Source organism: Chiloscyllium plagiosum, unplaced genomic scaffold, assembly GCF_037043375.1.
Source record: "Chiloscyllium plagiosum isolate Xiang-an unplaced genomic scaffold, Cpla_swu_hap1 HiC_scaffold_27, whole genome shotgun sequence".
Classification (NCBI taxonomy): domain Eukaryota; kingdom Metazoa; phylum Chordata; class Chondrichthyes; order Orectolobiformes; family Hemiscylliidae; genus Chiloscyllium; species Chiloscyllium plagiosum.
The window spans coordinates 15482550-15507697 of NW_028270165.1; the positions used below are offsets into that span (position 1 = coordinate 15482550).

The 25148-nt window shown below is 46.2% G+C and overlaps 1 protein-coding gene across 1 annotated transcript; it reads right to left on the bottom strand.

The window, feature by feature from the left end:
- Positions 1–3112: 3112 nt before the first annotated feature.
- On the bottom strand, positions 3113–11880 carry LOC148143218 (uncharacterized). Its single transcript, XM_087975789.1, has 2 exons — positions 11596–11880; positions 3113–4511 (listed from the first exon to the last, which is right to left on the bottom strand). Exon 2 carries the CDS (start codon positions 4118–4120, stop codon positions 3113–3115), a length of 1008 nt encoding a protein of 335 aa, XP_087831915.1. The 5' UTR covers positions 4121–4511; positions 11596–11880.
- Between the last annotated feature and the right edge of the window lie 13268 nt (positions 11881–25148).

Genomic DNA, 25148 nt, shown 5'->3' on the forward strand with positions numbered 1-25148 from the left:
CCATTCTTGTGAACCTCCTCTGAACATGTTCCAGGGCCAGTACATCCTTCTTGAGATATGGGGCCCAAATCTACATACAGTACTCCAATTGTGGCCTGACCGGAGTCTCAGAAGTACATCCCTGCTTTTATATTCAAGTCTGATCAAAATAAATGCCTGCATTGCATTTGCCTTCCTAACGACTGACTCAACCTGTAAGTTTACCTTGAGAGAATCCTGGAGTAGAACTCCATAGTCTGTCCCCATAATCTTTCTGTTCCTGAGTAGCAGCAGAGATTTACAGATACCTCGATTGTTTTCAGGGATACCAAGGGATCTTGGGAATTGCCAGTATCTCGGGAGGAGGCAGAGAGGAATGTGGTGTGGTCCTGTAAACTCCAGAAGTTTCCAAACTCCCTGAGTCAGCAGTAACTCTTTCTGGACCAAGAAACAAAAGGGCCACTGAGAAACTGCTACATCAGAAGACCTCAAAAGCAGAAATGAGGCCATTCAGCTCATTGAGTCTGCTCCACCATTCAATCATTCTTACCTATCAAGGGTTACGGGGAGAATTGGGTTGAGAAACATATCAGCCATGATTGAATAGTGGAGCAGACTCAATGGGCTGAATGGCCTAATTTCTGGTAGTTAGTCATCCCTGGGTAGAAGGACGCAAAACAACAAGTTGTTTCCTGGGACCGATGAGCTAAGTGTTTAATAACCTCATGACAAAAGGACAATTAAGTTTGTCTGTGGAAGGAAGGCACTGACGTAAAGGGGTTTTTTGCAGGAAAGGATGTATCAAACAAGCCACTAACCCTCGAGGATAAGAAGGGAAGCTACAGACCGGAGATCTCCAGAAGTGTGGGGAGATGGTGTTAGAATCTAAAGAAGCATCACACCACAGATTTGAAAGCGAGGAATCTCCACGAGAATGCAACTCCAGAAAGATGCAGCAGCAGTACTTGGAAGAAGAATGCTGCACTGAATCCCTGGATACTTCCAGAGACAAACTGTTGGTGGAAACTCAGTTAAATTCTGCCATCAATTGGGTGATAGCCAAGTTGTGAGTGAGGTTGAACTTGGTTACTTGAGTTTTATTTTTGGTTGCTGCATACAATCAAGTGTAAATCATTGTTTCAGCAGTTAATTGTGTGCAGTTTCTGAGTTAAGAACCAAATTAAGGCGATTCACCCACAACCACAGTGAGAGGCTGGGATTCATGTTGACTCCATTGCATTCAGCAGTACATCACGTCAATACTCTTATAAAGCGAAGGCTGACAGCACCACCTTTCTCAAACAGAGAGTGTCGCCCAATAATCTGTAAAATTAGCATGAAAAGTGGTGTAACCTGCTCTAGTGAGAAGAATAAATCCCCAACACTTTAAAATCAACAATCAGCAATTTATTTATCCAACTCTCATGGTGAACAAATGAACAAAACTATTAACAAACTGGATACAGGCCAGGAGCAGATGGGTGGCACTAGTTTAGTTAGGGATCATGGACTGGTTGGTCTGAAGGGTCTGTTTCCAGGCTGCATGACTCCATCGCACGGAATGAATGGGGATCCATCCCAAAGATGATAAAGGTTTCAAGCACCACCTTAGGCAAATGTGTGGACACCCCTCCAGATAACTGAGGGCAGTGGGACACTGAGGGTCAGTAGATCAGTCAGCCAGCCAGTTCTCTCCAGGAGACTTCTCTCTTAAGAAAGGAAGTGGTTTCCTGCCCCATCAGCCAGATTATCCAGTTTGGATTAGGTCCTATATTTCCAACAAAATAGGTAGACAGGGCAGTGTCTATAACAAATATGTTATTAAACTTGGAAGCGTGCTGAAGACATATACAAGGATGTTGCCAGGACTCAAGGGTCTGTGTAAAAGGGAGAGGTTGGACAAGCTAAGATATTTTTATTTAGAGCATTAGAGACTGACAGGGGCCCTTAGAGAAGTGAAGTGATCGTGAGAGGCATGGAGAGGGTGAATGCACTCAGACGTTTACCCCGGGGTTGGGGAAGTGAGAGCTAGAGGGCATCAGTTTAAGGTTAGAGGAAAAAGTATAAAAGGGAATGTGAGGGGCAACTTTTTTTTTTATGCAGACGGTGGTACACATATGGAATGAAATACCAGCAGAAGTGGTTGAGGTGGGTACATTAACAATATTTATAAGGCATTTGGACAAATAAGTGGATAGGAAAGGTATGGAAGGAAATGGGCCAAGTGCAAGGAAATGGGCTTAGTGTTGATGGACAGTTTGGTTGGCATGGACCATGTTGGGCCGAAGGGCCTGTCTCCTGCTGTGGGACTCTATGATTCATGTCTCTTTGTCGGTCCGACAGTTTTGAGTTTCCAAATGAACATCTTACTAAATCAGGCCGAATAAACTCCAATCTCATTCATCAACTCTGATGCGGAGGTGCTGGTATTGAATTGGGGTGGACAAGATCAGAAGTCACATGGCACCAGATGAAGTGATGAAGGAGCAGCACTCATAAAAGAGCAATGCTCTTAAAGTTTGTGATTTCAAATAAACTTATTTCACTGTAACATGGTGTTGTGTGACTTCCGACTTCTTCAACTCTGGGTTTGTCTCAAACTTGACGGGATACTTTGTCCAACTCGGCATGTTTTATCAGTATCGCTTGGAGGAATTCTTTTTTTTTAAGATTAGATTCCCAACAGTATGGAAACAGGTCCTTTAGCCCAACAAGTCCACACTGGCCCTCCGCAGAGTAACCCAGCCAGACCCATTCCCCTATTCCTATTCCTCTACATTTACCCCTGACTAATGCACCACACCTACACATCCCAGAACACTATGGGACAATTTAGATGGGCCAATCCATCCTAACCTGTACACCTTTAGACCAGGGGAAGGAAACCGGAGCACTCAGAAGTAACCCATAGAGATGTGGGGGGGACATCGTGAAAGATACACACAGACTGTCATCCCGAGGGTGGAATTGAACCCAGGTCAGCATCGTGAGGCAGTGGTACTAACCACTGAGTCACCATACCACCCCTGAGCCACGTAGGTGGGCTTGGGGGGGTGGGGGCGGGGAGGGGATGGTGAGTCCAGCACAAAACAAAAAAAGCCCACTGCACCCACTGTCAGAATGGGCAACAGGTTCAGCCTTGGGGGTGACCCACTGCAGCGTCACTGGTGGAATCTGATTGTTGGGTGCACTGGTGCCCCCGCTGGTGCCTCCGCAAGTTGCAGGACAATGTGAACCTCTGCCCACAGTCGGGGCAGGCAAACGGTCTCTCCCCGGTGTGGACCCATTGATGGGCCAGCAGTTTGGAGGAGCGGGTGAACCCCTTTCCACACTCGGGGCAGCTGAATGGCCTTTCCCTGGTGTGGACCCGCCGGTGGGACAACAGGTCAGAGGAATTGCTGAAGGCCTTACCACACTCAGAGCAGGCGAAAGGCCTCTCCCCCGTGTGGATTCTCCGGTGTCTCAGTAGGTCGGAGGAATTGCTGAAGGCCTTCCCGCACTCTGGGCAGCTGAAGGGCCTCTCCCCCGTGTGGACCCGCTGATGGGCCAGCAGGTTGGAGGATTTACTGAAGGCCTTCCCGCACTCTGGGCAGCTGAAGGGCCTCTCCCCCATGTGGACCTGCTGATGGGCCAGCAGGTTGGAGGAATTGCTGAAGGCCTTCCTGCACTCTGGGCAGCTGAAGGGCCTCTCCCCTGTGTGGACCCGCCGGTGCCTCAGCAGGTTGGAGGAGTCGCTGAAGGCCTTCCCGCACTCTGGGCAGCTGAATGGCCTCTCCCCCGTGTGGACTCGCCGGTGCTTCAGCAGGTCGGAGGAATTGCCAAAGGCTTTCCCGCACTCGTGGCAACTGAAAAGCCTCTCTCCTGCATGGATTCGCTGGTGGGTCTGGAGGTTGTCCACACAAGTGAACCCTTTCCCGCACACGGAGCAGTAAAACGTCCTCTCACCAGTCTGTATATGCTGGTGGGCCAGCAGGACACAGGAGCAAGTAAAGCCCTTCACCCGCTTGGGGCAGGAGAACGGCCTCTTCCCAGTGTGATTGCACTGATGAGCCGCCAGGACAGATGGGACATGGAAGCCCTTCCCGCAGTTGCCACACTTCCATGGTTTCTCAACGGGGAGTGTTGCCTCAGGTTTCTCCATGGCCGAAGCTTCAGCTGCACACACACACACACGTGTACAACCCCGCCGTGAATTCTTCTTTCCAGGCAGTAGAGTTATTTCAGGCTCCACACTCAGTGCGCTGCAACAGGAGCATCTTTCAACCAGTCCCCCCGTACTCAAACAGGAAGCAAAAAGAAAGCTTTGCTCCTTCTCACAGAATCATAGTTGAAAATTGTTGCGGTCCTGGTGGATTGAGTGACTGTCAGACATTGACGTGAAAGTGAGGAATGGAGACGCTGGAGAGTCAGATTCAAAAAATGCGTTGCTGGAAAAGCGCAGCATGGCAAGCAGCATCAGATAAGCAGGAAAATCAACATTTTGGACTTGAGCCCTTTATCTGTTGACTTTGAAACTTCTGTCTTCAGATAGTCTGTAAGAAAAGATTACAAAAATCATCACTGCCAGTCCGGTTAAGAATGAGACATCAAGGCATTGACACTGACACCAGAGAGAAACTGTACATATAGATGTGGCAAATGTTAGTGGCAAGCCAGAGTGATAAAGATATGTTGCACAGAAACAGACCCTTTGGTCTAATTCATCCGTGCCAACTAGATAACCTAACCTAATCTCGGCTGATTTGCCAGCATCTGACCCATATCATCTAAACCCTTCCTAATCGTATACCCATCCAGATGCCTTTTAATGTCATAATTGTGCCAGCACCCACCACTTCTTCTGACAGCTCTTTCCTTAAACACGCCACTTTCTGCATGAAAGACTTATCCCTTAGGTTCCTTTGTTAAGTTCTTTTGCTTGAGCTTCTTACACTGCAATACGCCAACTTCTGTGAACAACCAAACTTTATTAAGTACAGTACAAGCTGTGGAGAAACTCTTAACACTCTTCGCAATGCTTGAACACAACAGTACCAAAAAAACAAACCCCTTAAACAAAGTAAAACTGAAACAGAGGCTTACAGTTGAAGTTAGAAGGCAGAAGGAGACAGTATTAGCAGCCTTTCTCCACACAGCCCACTGCTTAACTCACCCAAACAAGACTTCAGCTTTCAGGACTGACCACTCCCCTTTCATTGTACAGGTCACTTCTAAAACATAAAAGCTTTGGCCTCAAGTCTCATCTGTTCACACATTACCAAAAATGCCTCCCAATACCGTTTTTCATCTCTGTACTAAACCAGTTGCTTCGGAGCTTGGGTCTTTTTACCGCCCCTCTGAAAAAAAACCAAGGACACAGCATCCTTGAGAAGAAGGACCAGCTTTTAGAAAAAAGGACCAGCTTTGTGACAGAGGGATATAGGCCAAACACTGGCAGATGGGATTAGATTAGTTTCAGAACATAGCATGGAGTAGTTGGACTGAAGGGACTGTTTCTGTGCTGTTTGACTCGGTAACTGTTCTGCAATGGTGTGAAAACCATTTTCTTGCCTTCCCCCATAAACGTCCACTTCTTTGTTGTTCCAAAATCAGATGAACTCAGCCTTGAATATATTCAATGATCCCATAACTGCAGGAAGACATCCCCACTTCTGAACTCAATTCCTCTTGCTAATATAACACGTGCTTTGCTCATTGCTTGCTGCATCTATCTGACAACTGGCATTAACTGGTATGGAAGGACGCTGAGGCCCCTTTATACACATTCCTGATGAAGGGCTCGTGCCTGTAACGCTGATTCTCCTGCTCCTCGGATGCTGCCTCATCTGCTGTGCTTTTCGAGCACCACACTTTTTGACTCTGATCTCCAAAATTTGCAGTCCTCACTTTCTCCACATCCCAATATATCACCATTTAAACAATGCATCTCCTTTCTGCTCCCCCCCGGGAATGCTATCACTTCACATCGTGGTACTGCATTTTCCATGAGCTTGCCAACTGAGACACAGACCTGGCCCAACTTTTCCAGAATCTGTCCCCTCCATAAATTGAGATTGAGAGAGAGGCACACACAATAAAGGTGTCTCTGATTAGTAGGAGGACCACGCTCCTTCCGGTCCTCCAGGGCTTCCTATTGGCCCAACAAAAGAAGATCACGCGCAGTTTCCGCGGACAGCTAGGAGCACGCACAGGTTTTGCTGACACCGGCGAACATGCGCAGTGTGTGTTGTCACCGAGGAGCATGCGCAAGATGCTCTGTGACGTTGCTGGTGTTACCGACAGGTTTTGTGCCCAAATGACACTCGGAGACAAGAAAGGCTGGAGCGACATTTTATATTTATCCTGCGGCTCCACATTTTATTCCTTTTGCATTTTATTTGACGACTCATCTTTTCCTCAGGGTAGGGGATTCCCAAACTGGAGGGCATAGATTGAAGGTGAGAGGGGAAAGATTTAAAAGGGACCAAAGGAGTAGAAAAAAAGTGTGAAAGTTAATTCCCCACAAGTGCCCTCTCCAAACCTGCACATCTTTGGATTGTGGGGAGAAACCGGAGCACCAAAGGAATCCCACGCAGACATGGGGAGAAGGTGCAAACTCCACTCAGACAGTTGCCCGAGACTGGGATCAAACCCGGGTGCCTAGCGCTATAAGGCAGCAGTGCTAACTACTGAGCCTGTTCAGAAAAAGCAGCAATTGATTATATTAGGGTGGGAGGGGAAAGGATAAAAAGGGACCTAAAGGGCAACTATTTTACGCAGCGGGTGGTGCGTGGATTGAATGAGCTCCCAGAGGAAGTGGTGGAGGCTGGTACAATTACAATATTCAAAAGGCATCTGGATGGGTATATGAACAGGAAGGTTTGGAGGGATATGGGCCAAGAGCTGGCAAATGGGCCAAGGTTAATTTAGGATATCCGACTGGCACGGAACAAACAGTTTGTTTCCATGTTCCACTACTCTATTTCTATATAGTCAGAACTGTTATGACACGGACTGCACCCCCCACTAATTTAAACCCCAAAAAGATTTACCCCATGTGATAATGTGAAAATTCAAGAGGTAAGGAACTGTTTCTAAAAGTCACTATTTAAAGTTTTATTTAATGATCTAGGACACTAACTTGCAAGTGTTTAAATCTGCTGGGATTTTTCGTACCGCCAAATCTATTCAAATCTGTCTAAACTAGTTCAAATCTCGGACGAAAGCCCCCAAATTTTACAACACTGGGTGCAACCTCCCCCACCTAATTTAAACCAGCAACATAGAGAAGGTTGAACCCATGCAGTAATCTGTGAAAATTCAAGAACCAAGAAACTATTCCCAAAGGTCAGTATTTAAAGTTAAAATTAACAACTTTATTTATTAACGTCTAATGGAGAATAATTAATTAACAACAATTTACAACTCCTTTCTCTAACCTATCTTCTACCTTCCCCTGTATGATACCAGTCCAATAAAAACCCCTGATTAAGATTTACCGAAAGATTCAAACTTCAAGACCAGCCAGCTGTTAAATCTTCTCTTTGTACCTTCCTCTGTAGATTTGCTCTCCAGGTCGGTGTCGATGTTTTTTCTCTGTGCAGACTCCTTCTCTGGACAGGTACCTCTCAGAGTTCTCACTAGCAGCCTTTTGGTCTTTTGACAGTTCTCCTGTAACTGTTCAACTTTTTTTTTGATTTTGGACTCCAAAGCATCAAATCGTTTCATTGGTGTTAATATTAGATTAGATTAAATTCCCTACAGTGCGGAACCAGGCCCTTCGGCCCAACCAGTCCACACCGAGCCTCCGAAGAGTAACTCACCCAGACCCATTTCCCTCTGACGAATGCAGCTAAAACACTACGGGCAATATAGCATAGCCACTTCACCTGACCTGCACATCTTTGGACTGTGGGAGGAAACTGGAGCACCCAGAGCAAACCCACGCAGACACGGGGAGAATGTGCAAACTCCACACAGTCACCCAAGGCTGGAATCGGCCCTCGTGGTGTGAGGCAGCAGTGCTAACAATATTATCAAAATACTAAATTCAAATTTGATTGGAATTCAGTATTTTGGGGCAAGATTTAAATCGATTGGCCAAAATTGAGTATGTTTTTGTCTCCAGGCAACCCAGCTACTGAGCTGTTTGACCAAATGTTAAATTGTTACCTTGTTCACAACGTTTGGTGCTATGTCAGGTGGTTCTGCTCGCTTTTCAATTCTCTTGAAGGTAGAATACACGTCTACACCTTCTAACAGAACCAATTTTTCAAGACGAGGAATCGGCCATTCACCCCTAACAGGAGAAAGTGAGTACTGCAGATGCTGGAGATTAGAGTCAAGAATGTGGTGCTGGAAAAGCACAGCAGGTCAGGCAACATCCGAGGAGCAGGAAAATTGACATTTTAGGCAAAAGCCTCATTCACCCCGAACAGCCTGTCCTCAACTGCACATAGTTCAAATCAAGTTTGAGAAAGATGGCTGCAGCTTTGTCTTAATATAAAATTGAACATGCGTTCAAACTTTAATGCTATTTCTGAATATATTATTTTAGCTATTCTCTTTGAAAGATCAGCCATTTCTCGTGCACCCCCATCTCCCAGGCAGTGTCATCACCAACCATTTTCTCTCTCTCTTCTGAGAAGAGCTTGATACAGCGATCAAAGAGAGCTCGAGGCATGAGAAAGTTTAGTGGGAGTCGGAAGAGATACAGAATGGACAGGGTGACAGAGTGTGGGGCCATTGAGAGACTGGGGGGAACAGAGGGTGGTGGGGGCGGAAAGGAAAGACTTGGGGGTCAAAGGGTGGAGGAATAGAATGAGGGGGAGAGAGAGAAAATGGGGGCAGAGAGTTGCGGGATGAGAGAGAATGGTTGGGGGCAGTGGGTGGGGAGAGAGACAGCACAATTCCCACCTTCCCCAGGACTGGGGCAGTGTCCCATCAACTGGAACCTACTCCTCCCACAGCAGTCATTTCTCAATCCACATATGGCTAAAGCAGGCCATTTCACCTATCAAATTCACACCGACCTTCCACACAGCATCCCACCCAGACTCATCCACTTACCCTACAGCCCTGCAGTTCCCCATGGATAACCCACTCTAACCTGCACATTCCTGGACACTTTAGCACAGCCGATCCATCCGAAACTGCAGATCCTTGGACTGTGGGAGGAAACCGGAGCACCCAGACGTAACCCGCGCTGACAGAAGAGGGAGAACATACCAAAGTTCACACAGACAGTCATGAGAAGGTAGAATCAAATCGCTTCTAACAATTCTCCCACACCTGCAAAACCCTGAGCACTATGGGTAATTTAGCAGGGCCAACCCACCCTAACCTGGGCAAAGATAAAAATCACATGACGCCAGTCCAACAGGTTTATTTGGAAGCACTAGCTTTCGGAGCACTGCTCCTTCATTCGGTGGTTGTGGAGTATAAGATCATAAGACACTGAGTTTACAGCAAAACATTACAGAGTCATGCCACTGAAATGATACATTGAAGAAACCTGGATTGTAAAGTCTTTCATCTTTTAGAATGAGTTGCTGGTGTCATTAATATGTAAATCCCAGAACTTCTTCTAAGGCTCAAGATAACTTAAGGTTTTATAAGAAAAGATGACAACTCAGCTCAGACAATGCATTAAAGGTGTGAGGCCAGAGTCTGTCTGTATCCCAGTTTTTGAGTCAGACTGGTTCTATTTCCAAAGTGGAATTTATAAAATATTCCATGTATTGTCTGCCTGCAGATTGTGCATTTTTTGAGCAAAATAGATGGTATCTGCAAATACAAATTCACCCCATAGACCTCGGTGTGTGTGTGTGCGCACACACATGAGAGAGAGAAAAAGTCTAGTTCCATACTGTATATCTCTATGTCTATTGCATAACAGATGCTTTATTTCTGTTGATGTAAATATTGTTATAAATCATAGCAGGGTACTAATACTTAGATGTAAGGGAGAGAGAATTCTTCAATCAGGGCACTATAAGAATCCTGGCAGACCCCTATTTCTAGTTTACTTGCCAATGAACAGACACAAGCACCTATTTAATTCTAACTTTTCACTTATTTTGTTATATTTTCTGGTATGATACTCTGTGTCTGGATGGTTCACAGGCTGGGAGATTGTAGATTGGACTTTGATTGACTGAATGATTTATTGTTCCAGAAGGTGTCAAAGGAGGTTAAAGCTTCAGCAGAAATGAAGCAGAGCTGAGAACAGACAACAACTGTGGGAACAGGGAGATCAATAGAAAACAAAGAAACCAGGACCTGAAATCCGAGCTGACACTAGACTACCCTGTGATCAGTGCTTTGATTAGCAGTGTCAACCCTCTAACTTTACCTCGCTTCCCATTCGACTTGAATGCCACATCTCCCCTCAATATTTAGGATCCAATCCTTGTCATCCTGAAGCCATGTCTCTGTAACGAATCCCAGATCAAAACCTGGAGTGCAGGTTCATAGTTCCTTAAAGGTAGAGTCCCAGGTAGATATGATAGTGAAGGCAGCATTTGGTATGCTTTCCTTTATCGGTTCCAGTAAAGGAGTTGGGAGGTAGGTGATGTTGCAGCTCTACAGGACATTGGTGAGGCCACATTTGGAATATTGTGTGCAACTCTGGTCTCCTGCCCATCAGAAGGACGGTGTGAAACTTGAAAGGGTTCAGAAATTAGCTCTCGGGAGAGGCTGAATAGGCTGGGGCTGTTTTCACTGGAGCATCGGAGGCTGAGGGATGACCTTAGAGGTTTATAAAATCATGAGAGGCAAGGATAGGGTAAATAAACAAAGTCTTCCCCCTGGTGTGGGGGAGTGCAGAACTAAAGGTTTTGGGCGAACGGGGAAAGACATAAAAGAGCTCTAAGGGGAGCCTTTTCACACAGAGTAGTGCATATATGAAATGACCAGCCAGAGGAAGTGGCGGAGACTGGTATAATTACAGAATTTAAAAGGCATTTGGATTGGTCTATAATAGAAGGGGTTCGAGGGATTATGGCCCCAGGGCTGGCAAGCAGACGAGATTAGGATAACTGATAGGCATGGAGAAATTGGACCGAAGGGTCTGTTTCTGTGCTGTACATCTCTATGACTCCAATATAAAAGGTTCAGAGGGATATAGGTTAAACACAGGCAGGTGGGTCCAGTTTAGTTTGAGAACATAGTCAGCATGGACTAGTTGGACTGAAGGGTCTGTTTCTGTAACTGATCTGTACTGGTCTTGCCTCCCCCATAACCATCACATCTTTGTTGTTCAAAAATCAGATGAACTCAGCCTTGGATATATTCAATTACGCCCAAACTGCAGGAAGGGGTCCCCACTTCTGAACTCAATTCCTCTTGCTAATATACCACTTGCCTTGCTCACTACTTGCTGCACCTGTCTGACAACTTGCATTGACTGGATTAGAAGGACGCAGAGGCCCCTTTGTTCATCCACACATCATTTCTGATGAAAGGCTCGAGCCTGAAATGTCAATTCTCCTGTATTTGCCATTGAAAAAAGACCTGGACTAACTTTCCCAGAGTCTGTCCCCTCCCTGGATTCACTTCGTTTCCCTTCAGTTCCTGCAAGTCAACAGCTCAACCCCGGAATGGAAAAGGGGTGAGAAAAGAGTGTGCTGTACTCACAGATGTTGGAAAGAGGAAGGAAGTTGCAGTCTGGAGTGAAGCTCAATCTTCGTTCATAGAGAGAGGAGCAGCAGCAACAACTTCAAAAGTTCATTGTCTTACTTCCGCATCCAGACGATGGGTTTGCTGTGATTGGCAGGAGGACCAGTCTCCATCCGGCCCTCCAGAACTTCTCATTGGTCCATCAAAACAAGGTCACGGAGTGTTTCCGCTTGTTGTGTGAGCATGCGTAATATCTTGCTGACACTGTGGAACATGCGTAGTGCGTTGCTGACACCGAGTAGCATGCGCAGTATGGAGATGTTGGTATTACTGCAGATTTTCAAAGTTAAAAATCACACAATGCTAGGCTATTGCCCAACAGGTTTATTTAGAATCACTAGTTTTCGAAGCGCTGCTCCTTCATCGTTGGTTGTGGAGCAGAATCATAACACAGACTTTATAGCAACAGGATTGCAGTGTCATGGGATGTAACATTAATCAACTTTAGCTTACCTCTACCATTTTTTAGAATGACCATGTTAGTTTTGATTCCTTCACATGTAAATCCCAGAACTTTTCAAAACTTACGTTCTCAAGATAGCTTTTAACAATAGGTGTCATCTGAATCAGATCATGCATTGAAGGTGTTAAGTTAAAGTCTGTCTGTGTCCCAATGTTAGGTCAGACGGATTCTATTTCTATCGTGGTATTACAGAATCTTACGTGTATGGGTTTTTGAACAAAATAAAATGCGATTCTGCAAGTACAAATTCAACCCACAAACTTTTATGTGTGTGTGTGTGTGTGTGTGCAGGAGAAACCGAGTGATCATGTGTGTGTGTGAGAGAGTGTAATGGGGTATAAGTCTGTGACAGGGTGTGTATGTGTGTGTGAGTGAGAGAGAGAGAGTGTAATGGGGTATAAGTCTGTGAGAGGGTGTGTGTGAAAGAGAGAGAGCATTTGAGAGAGCGTATGTGTATGAGAGAGAGTCTGTGTGAGTGTTGGTTTGGAGGAGCATGTATTTGTGTGAATGCATGCTTGTGTGTGTGTGTGTGAGAGAGAGAGAGAGAATGCATAGTACAGTGGGGTCACCTGTAGTGTGACATGAACCCAAGGTCCTGGTTGAGGCCATTTCCATGGGTACCGAACTTGGCTGTCAGCCCCTGCTTGGCCAATTTGCATTTTTGCCTGTCCTGAAGTCTACCTTGGAGGATGGTCACCCGAAGGTCCAAGGCTGAATGTCCCAGACCGCTGTAGTGTTCCCCGACTGGGAGGGAACACTCCTGGCTGCTGATTGTTGTGCAGTGTCCATTCATCTGTTGCTGTAGCCTCTGCTTGGTCTCACCAATATACCAAGACTCAGAGCATCGTTGCCTGCAGCGTATGAGATAAACAATGTTGGCTGAGTCACATGAGTACCTGCTGCACTCATGGTGGGTGGTGTCCTCACGTGTAATGGTCATAATCGTGTCAACATTCTGATACGTTTTTCATCATCTGCCGTGACAGAGTTGTATCGTGTTGTCCTGAAGGCCAGGCAGTTTTCTGAGAACAATTATCTGTTTAAAGTTTGGCGGTTGTTTGAAGGCGAGAAGTGGAGGCGTGGGGAAGGTCTTGGCGAGGTGCTCATCCTCATCAATAATGTGTTGCAGGCTGTGAAGAACATGGCGTAGTGTTTCGGCTCCTGAGAAGTACTGGACAACAAAGGGTACCATTTTGGTTGCAGCGCGTGTCTGTCTCCTAAAGGAAGTCATTACAGTTTCTTGCTGTGACACATTGGAACTGGCAGTTGATGAGTTGAACATTGTACCCCGTTCTTATGAGAGCATGCTTGTGTACTTCCAAGTGTCTGCCATGTTCCTCCTCACCTGAACAGATCCGATGTATGCAAAGGGCTTGTCCAGAGGGGATGGCTGTTTTAATATGTTTCATGAGAGAAGTGTAGCACTGTCAGGTTATCCGTGGGTTTGCGGTCCAGGGAAGTGCTGATATACGCATCCTTGTTAGAGCTGCATGTGTTCAAAAATGAGACAGATACTAAAGAGTATTGTTGTTTCAGTGACTCCTCACCATGGGTCCAGAGGAAGAAATGTCATCAATATATCTGGTGTATAGTGTTGGTTGGAGGTCCTGTGCAGAAAAGAAGCCTTGTTCGAACCTGTGCATGAAAATGTCGGCATACTGGGGTGGAAGTTTGGTCCCCATGGCTGTTCCATGTGTCTGGATGAAGAACTGGTTGCCAAAGGTGAAAATGTTGTGGTTGCGAATGAAGCGGATGAGTTGTAGGACAGTGCTCAGAGATTGGCAGTTGTTGGTATTGAGTACTGAGGCTGTTACCGTGATGCCATCATCGTGAGGAATGCTGGTGTAGAGTACTGACATGTCCACGGATTCAACTAATCCGTGGATGCTGAACTTCTGGAAGGATTGGATCAGAAGTCTTGATGAATGCTGTCAGTTCACGGTTGTGCTCTTTGGTCAGATCAGCTGGTAGTTGCCTGTTGTGTTCCTGGTCAGTTGTTTGTACACTTCCTTGCAGAAGTCCATTCTATTCCGAATTACTCAAAAACTGCATAAATCCATGTAAGATTCTGTAGCTCCCACTTTAGAAGTAGAATCAGTCTGACCTAACATTGGGACACAGACAGACTTTAATGTCTCACCTTCAATGCATTATCTGAGCTGAGGTGACACCTATTGTTAAAAGCTATCTTGAGAATGTAAGTTTAAAAAAGTTCTGGGATTTACAAATGAAGAAATCGAAACTAACATGGTCATCCTAAAAGATGCAAGCTCACCTGCACACTTTAGCACAGCTGATCCACCCTAAAGTGCAGATCTTTGGACTGTGGGAGGAAGCCAGAACACCCAGAGGTAACCAACACAGACACAAGGGGGAGAACATGCCAAGCTTCACACAGACAGTCACCCAAGGATGGAATCAAACCCAGGCTCCTGGCGTTATTAAGCAGCATTGCTAACCACTGAGCCACCATCCCACCCAGTGCTTTGAGGTTCTGCTTTGTCTTTGCAGCTTGAAACTTCTCATGCGCCCTCAGCAGAGGCTGTGTCCTGCTGACATCGTTGGACCACACCCATTGCACCTCCCTTTCCCACTTCTCCAGCCCTGAACGCATCGGTTCCTGAATCCTGGCACCAGATTCCGATACCATCTGTGCTCCTGCTGCCAACTGCAGAGAACGGAGGCAATCCCCGTCACTATTCTGTCCCTTACCTCCCCCTCACCAACGTTGTTCTTACTCCCACCACACCACAGTTAGCTCCTCCCCCCTGCAGCCCTCTCTCAGATCCCCTTTACCTGCCTGACCGGGCTCACACCCTCCTGACCCTGTCCACTGACCCCATCAGAAGGCTCTCTACGGAGGGAAAGACCATCTCCCGGAATAAAAAAAACATCTGATTAACTTTCCGCCTTGCCCTCCCAGCATGTCAGCAACCTGGCTTCCAGTTCCACCTCTCTGATCCGAAGGCCCTCCAAGTTATGTTTGCCCTAGATCACATCATCCAGAGCCTTCCACCTTTTGCAAATTAAAAGACAAGTCTCACCCTGCCCTCTCCAGTGTCTATTGTGTAACTGCTTAATCATTTCTTGTGGCCGAGCAGAGACTGATAGCCAAGTTTGGAACCCATGAAGATGGCCTCCACTAGGATCTTGGTTTCATGTTACATTACAGGAGACCCCACTACACTGTACACATTCTGTCTCTCTGTCTCTCACACACAGCCATACATTCTCACATACTAAGGCAGGCACTCTCTCAGATATACGCGCTCTCTCAGATGCACACACATGTACCCACCCACACTCTCACCCACACACACATCCTCCTGCACACTCTCACTTTACCAAGCATGCACACACGCAAACACACACTCTCTCAGCCAGACTCACGTGTATGCACACACTCACTCACTCTCATGCATTCACACATAGATAAGACCATGGGATGAATTTGCATTTGCAGAATTATGTTTGTAGATTCATTCTATTTTGCTCAAAAAGTGCACAATCTGCAGACAGTCAATCCATGTAATATTTTATAAATTCCTACTTTGGAAACAGAACCAGTATGACTCAAGACAGACTCGAACTTCACATCTTTCATGCATTGTCTGAGCTGAGATGGCACCTCTTTGTAAAACCTGAAGTTATCTCGAGACTGTGACTTAAAAGAAGTTTTGGGATTTACATACTAATGAACTGAAACCTGCAACCCATTCTAAAGATGAAACACTTAAAAGCAGTCGAGGTTTGTTCAATATATCATTTTGCTACAAATTCTGTGTCTTATGATCCTGCTGCATGAAGGAGCAACACTCCGAAAGCGAGTGCTTCCAAATAAATCTGTTGGACTATAACTGGATTTTAACTTTGTTTCCAGTGAAAACAGCCCACCCCTCCCACTGCTGCCAGTAAACTTTACAAAGCTGAGGAAACAATGAACCGTCAGTCCTGAAAAATGTACAAATCTAATAATACAAGCTACACATTGACTGGTCCTTCTGATATAAGACATTGGAAACCTCGCGCCGGAGATTGAAAGAAATTAGCAGCTTTAAAAGAAAAACCTGCTGGATCTCATAGCCTTCAATGTCTGAGTCCGATAGTAAGTTCAGGTAACTTTTGTTGGGACCCAACTTTGTTGCAGCTTCAGATCGTCCCAGCAAAAAGGTGCACAAAAAGTAGATTTTTTTTAAACACACACATACACACATACACACACTTCCCTGCATCCCACTTTCTTCACTATTGGTCAGCTGAGTTGTCCCTTTGTAATTCGATCCTTGGTGCAGCCTCAGCCTGGAGGAAGTATTGCTTCACTCAGCAATCGCAACCCATAGCCTGTATGCAAGTAAGATTCCCCCCGCGCATTTGCAGAGGGGCTGTCAAGAGTCAACCACACTGCTGTGGTCTGGAGTCACATATAGGCCAGACCAGGGAAAGGATGCAGCTGGGACGACTGAGTGAATCCTTTCCCACAACGGCAGGTTCCTTTCCTAAAGCATGAGTGAATCAGATTGGGGTGTTTGTTCCCCGAAAATGGTTTCATAATGAGATTCTGAACTCCAGATTTCTGACTGAACTCCAAATCTGCCATCTGCTATGGTGAGATTCAAACCCGGGAGTCCCCAGAACTGGGCTATTAATGCAGTCGATAATGGCACTCGGCCGAAGCTCCTTCAATCCCCCTGCGATGGAGGTGAACTCACTGATGTCTCTGCAGGTGGGAGGAGCAGGTGAAGCCCTTCCCGCACAGAGAGCAAGTGAACGGCCTCTTTGATCCTCCAAGCTGAGTAAATAGTGTGAAGTACTGTACTTTTCACAGTCACCGCAATGAATCTCCCTCATTCGGGTGTATCAGTATTCTTCCTGCCACACCAGTGTCCAAGCAGACAGAAGCAAACATTTCTTCTCGACTGGAATGGCTGCTGATATTCAAGTCCCAATGAATCAAGTGGCTCTGTCAGAAGCTGATGTATCTTTTGGTTTCAGATTTCTTTCCCCATGTCTTCCTGCAAAAGAAACCATGAAATAAGTCACGGTCAGTACAGTCAAATGAACATAACATCGATGACAATTCCTTAGATTGCCAGATACCTGCTGATCATATATTATTCATGACACAGAAACCTGAAAACCCTCATTCAGTCAGATAGCATTAAGTATATAAAGAGGAAAACTTCATTTAGGTGACAATGACCTGGAACAACCTTCCTACAAAGGTGCTGGAAATGGAGCTGAATGAAGGATATGAAAATGAAATGTCAAGGCTGCTTCAGGAAAGAAAGCCAGTAAAGTTGCCGAAAGACTTCCTGCTGACCTGTTAAATAAAAATGAATACAAGAAATACAGGATGTAATTCCATTACTATATTAGAAGGTGAAAAATCATAGCCATGCAGCTTGTACAACAGCGAATATCAGATATACACCATATGAAGCAATCATAAAATCCCTGCAGTGCAGAAAGAGGCCATTTAGCCCATCGAGCCTACTCCGCCATTCTTTAAGATCATGGCTGATCTATCCATCATCTCAGCTCCACTTACCTGCATTATCCTGACTACCCTAAATTCACCTACCATCCAAAATCCCATCGAACTGTGTCTTGAATATGCCTGCTTCTATTGCTTCCTTGGGCAAAGAATTCCATAGATTCACCACTCTCCAGGAAACGTAGTCCCTCCTCCTCTGCCTTAAACCTAGCCATATAATCTTGTTACCTAGTCTAACCCACAAGCAGAAACGACGAGATAGGGTGGGTCTGGGTGGCATGCTGTTCGACGGGTCAGTGTGGACTTGATGGGTTGAATGGCCTCCTTCCACACTGTAGGGCTTATATGATTTACTGCAGTTGTGTTTGCCCAGAACCACGACTCCCAGGACCTCCCAACTTCTGCAAATTGAAAGACAAGTCCCACCCTGCCCTCTCATATGTGTGTTATCTAATTGCTTCATCGCTTCCAGTGAATACAGCCCACACCTCCCACTGCTGCCGATAACCTTTACAATGCTGATGCAACAATGCAATACCTGCAATACTGAAAACCGCAAGGCTTCTGATGATACCAGTTACTGATTCACCGCTCCTTCTGATGCACAGCATTGGAAGTACATTGTTGGGGGCTGAAAGAAATGAGCAGTTTAAAACAAAAACCCACCGAAACCCTTCTCTAGGCTTCCCACTCAGGACACTTTACTTAAAACACTTCAACCCCACATTGCAACAAATTCCCACGTTCCATCAAAATCCTGGATGTCCTCACTTACTCAGTTGCTGTCTCTCAAATGAAAGATTTCATTGTAGCTTCTGCTCCCAGTAAGGACAAAATATCTTTGAAAGCTGCTCTGAAATTCCAGTCTTCACAACAATACTTCTGCTTTCCTTCAGTCCAAATTGTCTGTGCTGACCAGATATCCCAAATTAACATAGTCACATTTGTCAGCACTTAGCCTATATCCCTCTCAATTCACCCTGTTACCAGATGCCATTTAAAATGCTGTAATTATACCAGCCTCCACCACTTCCTCTGGCAGCTCATTCCATGCTTGCATCACTCTCTGTGTGAGAAAGTTGTCCATAAGGTTCCTTTTAAATCTTTCCCCTCTCACCTCCAATCTATGCCCTCTAGTTTTGGACTCCCCTACTATGTGGAAATGCTTTTGGATATTCACCCTATCCATGCTCCATATGAACTTCTATAAAGTCACCCCTCAGCCTCCAATGCTCCAGGGAAAACAGCCCCGGCCTATTCAGCCTCTCCCTTTAGCTCAAACCCTCCAACTCTGGCAATAGCCTTGTAAATCTTTGCCAAACCCTTTCAAACTTTCACAACACTTTTCCTGTAGCAGGATAACCAGAACTGAACACAGTATTCCAAAAATAGCCTAATCAATGTCCAGTACAGGGGCAACATGACCTCCCAACATCTGTACTGAAATGCACTGACCTATAAAGGAAAGCATACCAAACACCTCCTTCACTGTCCTGTCTACCTGCGACTCCACTTTCAAGAAACTATGAACCGGCACTCCAAGGTATCTTTGGTCAACAACACTCCCCATTAACTTTGCAGATCCTGCCCTGATTTGCCTTTCCAAAATCAAAATTTCAAAATGGGGTTGAGAAACGTATCAGTTGTGATTGAATGGTGGAGTAGATCTGATGGGCTGAATGGCCTAATTTCTGCACCTATGTCAAATGGTCTCTTGCTGTCCTGGACACAGAGTGAGAGAATTGGGAGCAGGAATAGGTCATTTGGTCTTTCCAGTCGGCACCAGCATTGAACAGTTCATAACTGGATATAAGTATACCGGCATCTCGGTGAACAGGGTGGGATTTTTTTCACTGCAGCATCGGAGGTTGAGAGATGACCTTAGAGAGGATTATAAAATCTTCAGGGGTATCGATGAGGTGAACAGCAGGTATTCTTTCCCTGGGATGGGTGTTTCAAGGTTAGGGAGCAAACTTTGAAGATGAGAGGAGAAATATTTTAAAAAGACATGAGGGGCACCTTTTTATTTTAAGACAGAGAATGGTTCTCATGTGGTATCAATGTCCAGAGGAGGTGGTGGATGCAGGTACAGTTACAGTTTTTAAAAGACATTTGGATAAGTACATAGAGTCATAGAGATGTACAGCATGGAATCAGACCCTTCGTTCCAACGCATCCATGCCGACCAGATATCCCAACCCAATCTAATCCCACCTGCCAGCACCCGGCCCATATCCCTCCAAACCCTTCCTATTCATATACCCATCCAAATGCCTCTTAAATGTTGCAATTGTAATAGGAAAGGTTCAGAGAGTCTGGACCAAATACTGGCAGGTGGGACTAGTTTAGTTTCAGAACACAGTCAGCATGGACTAGTTGGATTTAATGGTCTGTTTCTGTGCTGTATGACTGTAACTGTTCTATACTGGTCTTAAAACCATTTTCTTACCCGCCCCCGCCCCCCCCTCCCCACAATACCCATCACTTCTTTGTTCTTCAAAGTCAAATGAACTCAGCTTTGAATACATTCAATGACTGACCTAACTGCAGGAAGACATCCCCACTTCTGACCTCAACTTCTCTTGCTAATATACCACTTGGCTTGCTGCTCCTGTCTGACAACTGGCAGTGACTGGTGTAGAAGGACGCTGAGGCCCCTTTGTACATTCACACATCATTCCTGATGAAGGGTTCGTGCCTAAAACATTAACTCTCCTCCTCCGTTGCTGCCTAACCTGCTATGCTTTTCCAGCGCCACACTTTTCAACTCTGATCCCCATCATCTCACTTTCACCACATCTCAACAGATCACCATTTAAACAATGCGCCTCCTCTCTGCGCTTTTTTTAACATCAAAGGCTATACATTGTGTCACTGCATTTGCCATGTGTTTGTAAATTGAGACAGACCTGGATCAACTTTTCCGGAGTCTGACCCCTCCCTCGATTCACTCTTTCCTTTCAGTTGCTGCAAGTTAACAATTGAACCCCAGAATGAAACAAAAAATGGAAAAAGTGGTGAGAAACAGACTGTTGTACTCACAAAAGTTAGACAGAGGAAGGAAGTTAAAGTCTGGGGTGAAGTTCACAGAGAAAGGAGCAGCAGCAGCTTCAGAGCTCACGGTCCAACAATGGCCGGCTCTGGTTGGCAGGAGGACCAGTCTCCTTCTGGTCCTCCAAGGTTCTCCATTGGTCCATGGAAAGGAGCTAACGCGAAGTTTCTGCGGACACCAAGGAATATGCGCAGTGCTTTGCTGACACTGGCGGTCGTGCGCAGTGCTTGCTGACACCGCAGAGCATGCTCAGTGTGCAGGGATTTGTTACAAATTTTAAAGTTAAAAATCACAATACACCTGGTTATATCCAACAGACTTATTTAGAAGCACTAGCTTTCACAGCGCTGCTCCTCCATCAGGTGGTTGTGGAGTATAAGATCGTAAGACACAGAATTTATGATCGTATACTCCACAGCCGCCTGATGAAGGAGCAGCGCTCAGAAAGCTAGTGCTTCCAAACAAGCCGATTGGACTGTAACCTGGTGTTGTGTGATTTTTAACTTCGTACACCCCAGTCCAACACGGGCACCTCCACATCATGACAAATTTTAAGTGTCCAAATGCGAAGACGAGAGAAAAATGCCGAAGCAAATTTTGTCGAAATGTTTTCCCCTGTGCCTAGACATGTTATTCCTTTTGCATTTTGTCTGGCTGCTCAACGTTTCTGTCGTTTCCCCAGGGTAGAGGTATTGCAAAACTACAGGGTATAGGTTTAGGGTGAGGGGAAAAGATTTTAAACTATTTAAAAGACTCGGAATATAACATTCACCCCTTACAGGGCGAAAGTGAGGACTGCAGATGCTGGAAATTAGGGTCGAGAGTGTGTGCTGGAAAAGCACAGCAGGTCAGGCAGCATCTGAGGAGCAGGAGAATCGACGTTTTGGGCAAAACCCTTCATCAGAAAATAGCCATGGGGAACTGCAGGGCTGTAGCGTAATCGAGTGGGTCTGGGTGGGATGCTGTTGGGAAGGTCAGTGTGAATGGTCTGCAGGGATGATATGCCTTAGCCATGCTTATATTGAGAAATGGTTACCCCAAATCTGCTGTGGGACGAGTGGGTTCCAGTTCGTGGGACACTGACACCAGTCCTGGGGAAGGTGGGATTTGTGCTGTCTTTCGCTTCCCATTCTGCCCCTAGTCCATTTTCTCCCCACCCACTGCCCCGCCCTTTCTCCCTTCTTCACACTGCACCCCGATTCTATCCCCAACCCTCTGAACCCCAGTCATTCTCTACTCCCCAACCTCTGTCCCCTCTCCGTTTCTCTCCCTTCTTCACCACCACCAGTGCCCCCGCCCGTCCTTTCTCGTGCCTCAGCCCTCTTTGATCACGTGGCCGAGCAGAGGCTGATAGCCAAGTTTAGAACACATGATAATGGCCTCAGCCGAGACCTTGGGTTCACATCACACTACAGGAGACCCAGCTACACAATACACTCTCACACACACAAGCACACTCTCTTACATACTCACACGCTCGTGCAGACCCTCTCTGATAGACATGCTCTCTCTCAGACACACAGTAATACATCCCCACACTCAACCCGACGCATACACCATCTCACATACTAATACTCCATCACACACACACACACAGACACACACTGTACCCAGCATGCACCCGCACACACACGCTCTCTCTCATGCATGCACTCACATATAGAAGTCTTTGGGGTGAATCTGCGTTTGCAGAATTATATACTTGGAAATAGAACCAGTCTCACTCAAGATTAGGATACAGATAGACCCTACCCTCACAGCTTTCATGCATTGTCTGACCTGAGGTGTCACCTCCTTTTATAGAACCTTAAGTTACCTGGAGAATGTGATTTTTAAAAAGTTCTGGGATTTACAGATTAATGAACCGAAATCTACAACCCGTTTTAAAAGATGAAAGACTCAACAGCAATCTAGGTTTCTTCAATATATCATTTATGTTGCATGACACTATAATCTTTTATTCTATATTCTGTGTCTTATGATCCTCCTCCACAGCAACTACAGGTCCAAGGAGAACTGTCCCAACTTTCCAATCTACCTTCAGAACTGACACTCCTCAGGCACGGCACCATTCACGTCAACCTGTTCCTACCCTGAAACCAACGAGCCACATTCCGTGGGCGTAGCCAGCTCCAGAAGCAGCTGAGACTTGCTCAGTACGAAATACATTGTACATTGCTCCCAGAATTTCAAGCCGCAACGAGTTTCAAGAACATCTGCTTCTCAGTCTGTCTCCTGCTCCCAGAACACTGCTGTTTGTCCTGTCCCCAGGGACCGGGCTCTCTGCACGAGCGGATAATTGAACCATTTTGTTTCTGCTTGCAAGCTGTGCTGGTGGAAGGCAGAGCCCATTCGCTTTTCTGCTCTCTCTCACTATCACTTGGGGTAGGAGCCGTCATTGACACGAATGCATCAAATGGCAACTTTGAACTTGTTCCAAAGGTCTGTTATCGGAGAAATGGCAAGGTGATGTGCTATCGGGACAGACCGAAATGGACACCGGAGACTCTTCCCTCAGGTAAATTGATATGAGTGCCTTCTTGTGCAGCCTGTTTGGTGTTCAGAATTTGCCTTGACACAGCAATCCTGCAGAAAGTCTTTTGTTACACGGGCGTCTGATTCTTTACCGCAGGAAATGGACAAAAAAACAGCAAGTCATGTGTTTCAACTTCACCAGTTCATTACCATCTGAGGGAAGAGGTTTCACACTTGAGATCAGAACACACCGACAGAACAGGACGAGACAACTCAGAGCTCCACAAGGGTGCCAGCGCAACTGTGTAAATCTGACCCTAACCACTCTCTGCACGAAAACGTTCTTCATAATGTTATTTTTACTTCCTCTCCTCAAGACACTGCCTAATTGTTCGCGATCCTTTCAGGCGTGGTACCATTTTCACTATATTATTTTCTCTGTCTAAACCCCTCATGTCTTGGAAAATGTCAACTGGGCCAGATTTCAAACTTCTGTCTCCAAGGAGAGCTGTCCCAACTTTCCAATCTGCCTTCATTATTGACATTCCTCATACACGGCACAATTCACGACAACCGGTTCAGCGCTGTCTCCAATCACCTGCTCTTCTGCTGTCTCCCTCTCTCTGAATCATTTCGTTGAGAGGTGTCAGTTTCACTAAAAAGGCCCTGACCTTGCGGTTGCCTGACACTTTAACACATCACCCTGTTCCCTGGCCAACATCTCTGTCTCAGGCTTGGAGCAATGTTCTAGCTCCAGATGAAAGAACAACACCTCATTTTCCACTTGCCGAATCGTTGTGGATCCTTTCAGGTGTGGGAGCATTTTCACAACATTATTTCCTGTTTCTAGGCCCCTCATGACTTGGAAAAGTTCGGTTCTCCGAGGAGAGCTGTCCCAATTTTCCAATCTACCTTGATTGCTGACATTCCTCAAACACCGCACCACTCACGTCAACCTGTTGAACACTATATCCAACCATTACACTTCCCTGTTTTCCACCTCATTCGTACTCCAGACAGCCCAACCTCGTTTCACGAAGGCGTTTTTTGAGAAAATTAATCAGGCAGTTTTGCACAAGTCAAGTTAAAAAACGCGGGCTCGTCCGGGATTTGAACCCGGGACCTCTTGCAACTCGGCACTGGAAAGGACCCTAAGCGAGAATTATACGCCTAGACCAACGAGCCAGAGGGCCCGAGCGCTACTGACGACCCACGCCGCTTGCGTGACCTGAGACTTGCTCAGTATAAAATACATTTGAGATTGCTCTGAGAATTGCAAGCGGCAAAGAGTTTCCCGAACAGCTGCTTCTCATTCAGTCTCCCTGCTGCTGTTTGCCCCGTCCCCAGGAACCGGGCTCTTTCCACTGGCAGATAATTCAACCATTTTGCTTCGAAACTTTTCTCTGACACCCGAGTGGCCAGTGACAAGCATTGCCCTCCTCAACATAGGATACAGAGAACAGGAGAAGACCACGCAAACCTCCACGAGTGTATCAACGCGACTGTGCACATTGGGCCAGTATATCACTGGGAAATATTTATGTCCAAGCTGTTTTCGGAAGCAGATGAGAAGGCGAGGTGCAGAACAGAGCGCTGTTATACCGGAAAGCTGCTAAAGACGACATTGAATGAATAGGAGAGAATGCGTTCTCAGCTGGGTTATGGTCGCAACACGCACCCGTTGTGCCAGGGGTTCCACCTCGGTTCCACTCTTCCTTCACTCGCAACACCCCACACCCACCTCCCATAGTGCCAAGGCACTTTCCCCTGCAACCGCCGAATGTGTAACACCTGCCCATTTACCTGCTCCCTCCTGAATATCCAAGGGCTCAAACATACCTGCCAGGTGAAGCAGCACTTTTGCCACAACCTAGTCCGCTGCATTCGCTGCTCACAGTGTCGTTTCCCAAATGTAGCATGAAGCATAAACTGGGTGACTGCTTCGCAGAACATCCCGGTTCTGCCCGCAGGAAAAAGGCCCTGGCCTTGCGGTTGCCTGCCACTTTAACACATCACCCTGTTCCCTG

Bases quoted from the DNA above. Each gene is read 5' to 3' on its own strand.
- LOC148143218 (XM_087975789.1), bottom strand. From the start codon at position 4,120: ATGGAGAAACCTGAGGCAACACTCCCCGTTGAGAAACCATGGAAGTGT.